General features: G+C 36.4%; 1 protein-coding gene across 1 annotated transcript; it reads right to left on the reverse strand.

The window, feature by feature from the left end:
- Positions 1-6: 6 nt before the first annotated feature.
- On the reverse strand, positions 7-845 carry LOC110440736 (ATP-dependent RNA helicase A-like; the record flags this gene model as incomplete). Its single annotated transcript, XM_021483885.1, has 3 exons — positions 789-845; positions 415-579; positions 7-84 (listed from the first exon to the last, which is right to left on the reverse strand). Coding segments are annotated over exons 1-3 (246 nt in total), but the record flags the coding sequence as incomplete, so codon positions are not given.
- Positions 846-851: the final 6 nt, after the last annotated feature.

Below are 851 nucleotides of genomic sequence, written 5' to 3' on the forward strand. Positions count from 1 at the left end.
ACTTACATGGTGGAGGTTTTCATCAGATGACTTATGTTGTTCAAAGTTGTTGTACAAATCTTGACTGATCTCCTCCATTGTGGCCTGGAATAGATGTCGCATACATATTTTGAAACGTGTAAACAACTTGAAATCATCTAGATCAACAAGAAAGTGGATAATCAAACTGAGCCCATTTTACTAGGAGCTCATGATCAGTACCAAGCCAAACAATTTGAATCTGGATTTATTGACAAATTTGTTTTGATGAAGACATAATTGACCTTAAACGAAGACAATATGATACATTTTTTTGGGTCAAATATAATACATTGGAGAAGATTATGTTATATCCAAGAAAAAAAATCAATATGACGCCTACAGCTATAAAGAGAACCATTCACTTAAAAGCAATGTGTTTAACCCCTTGCCTACCATAGCCAATGGTCCCTCATCGATGTTACAATTTGTCCAGGGGTTCCAGTTCGGTTGAGGTGGTGACCAAGGTACCACACCTCCTGTGTTACGGCGAAGAGCTGGCTCAAACTCTTCAAGGCTGGTTTTGGTGAGCATGGAACTGACCTCGCTACTATCAGTAGACTGCAATAGTATATCCAACACAAATTTGATATCATTCACAATGTTCAAACAATCCTAAAAACTAAGACAATACACCTGAACTTTTAGAAGAATCGATTCACAATGCATTAATGTTGTTCAAGTTTATAATTATATCAAAAACAAGTTAAAAGTATTAAATTTACTGTTTGTGGAAATCATGGATAGTTACAATAACACACAAATATTACCATAGGGATGTGTGCAATATTCCATTCAGCAAGAGCCTTGTCGATTGAGGCTTCTAGCTCCGG

The sequence above is a fragment of the Mizuhopecten yessoensis genome, unplaced genomic scaffold (assembly GCF_002113885.1).
Source record: "Mizuhopecten yessoensis strain PY_sf001 unplaced genomic scaffold, ASM211388v2 scaffold704187, whole genome shotgun sequence".
Lineage (NCBI taxonomy): Eukaryota > Metazoa > Mollusca > Bivalvia > Pectinida > Pectinidae > Mizuhopecten > Mizuhopecten yessoensis.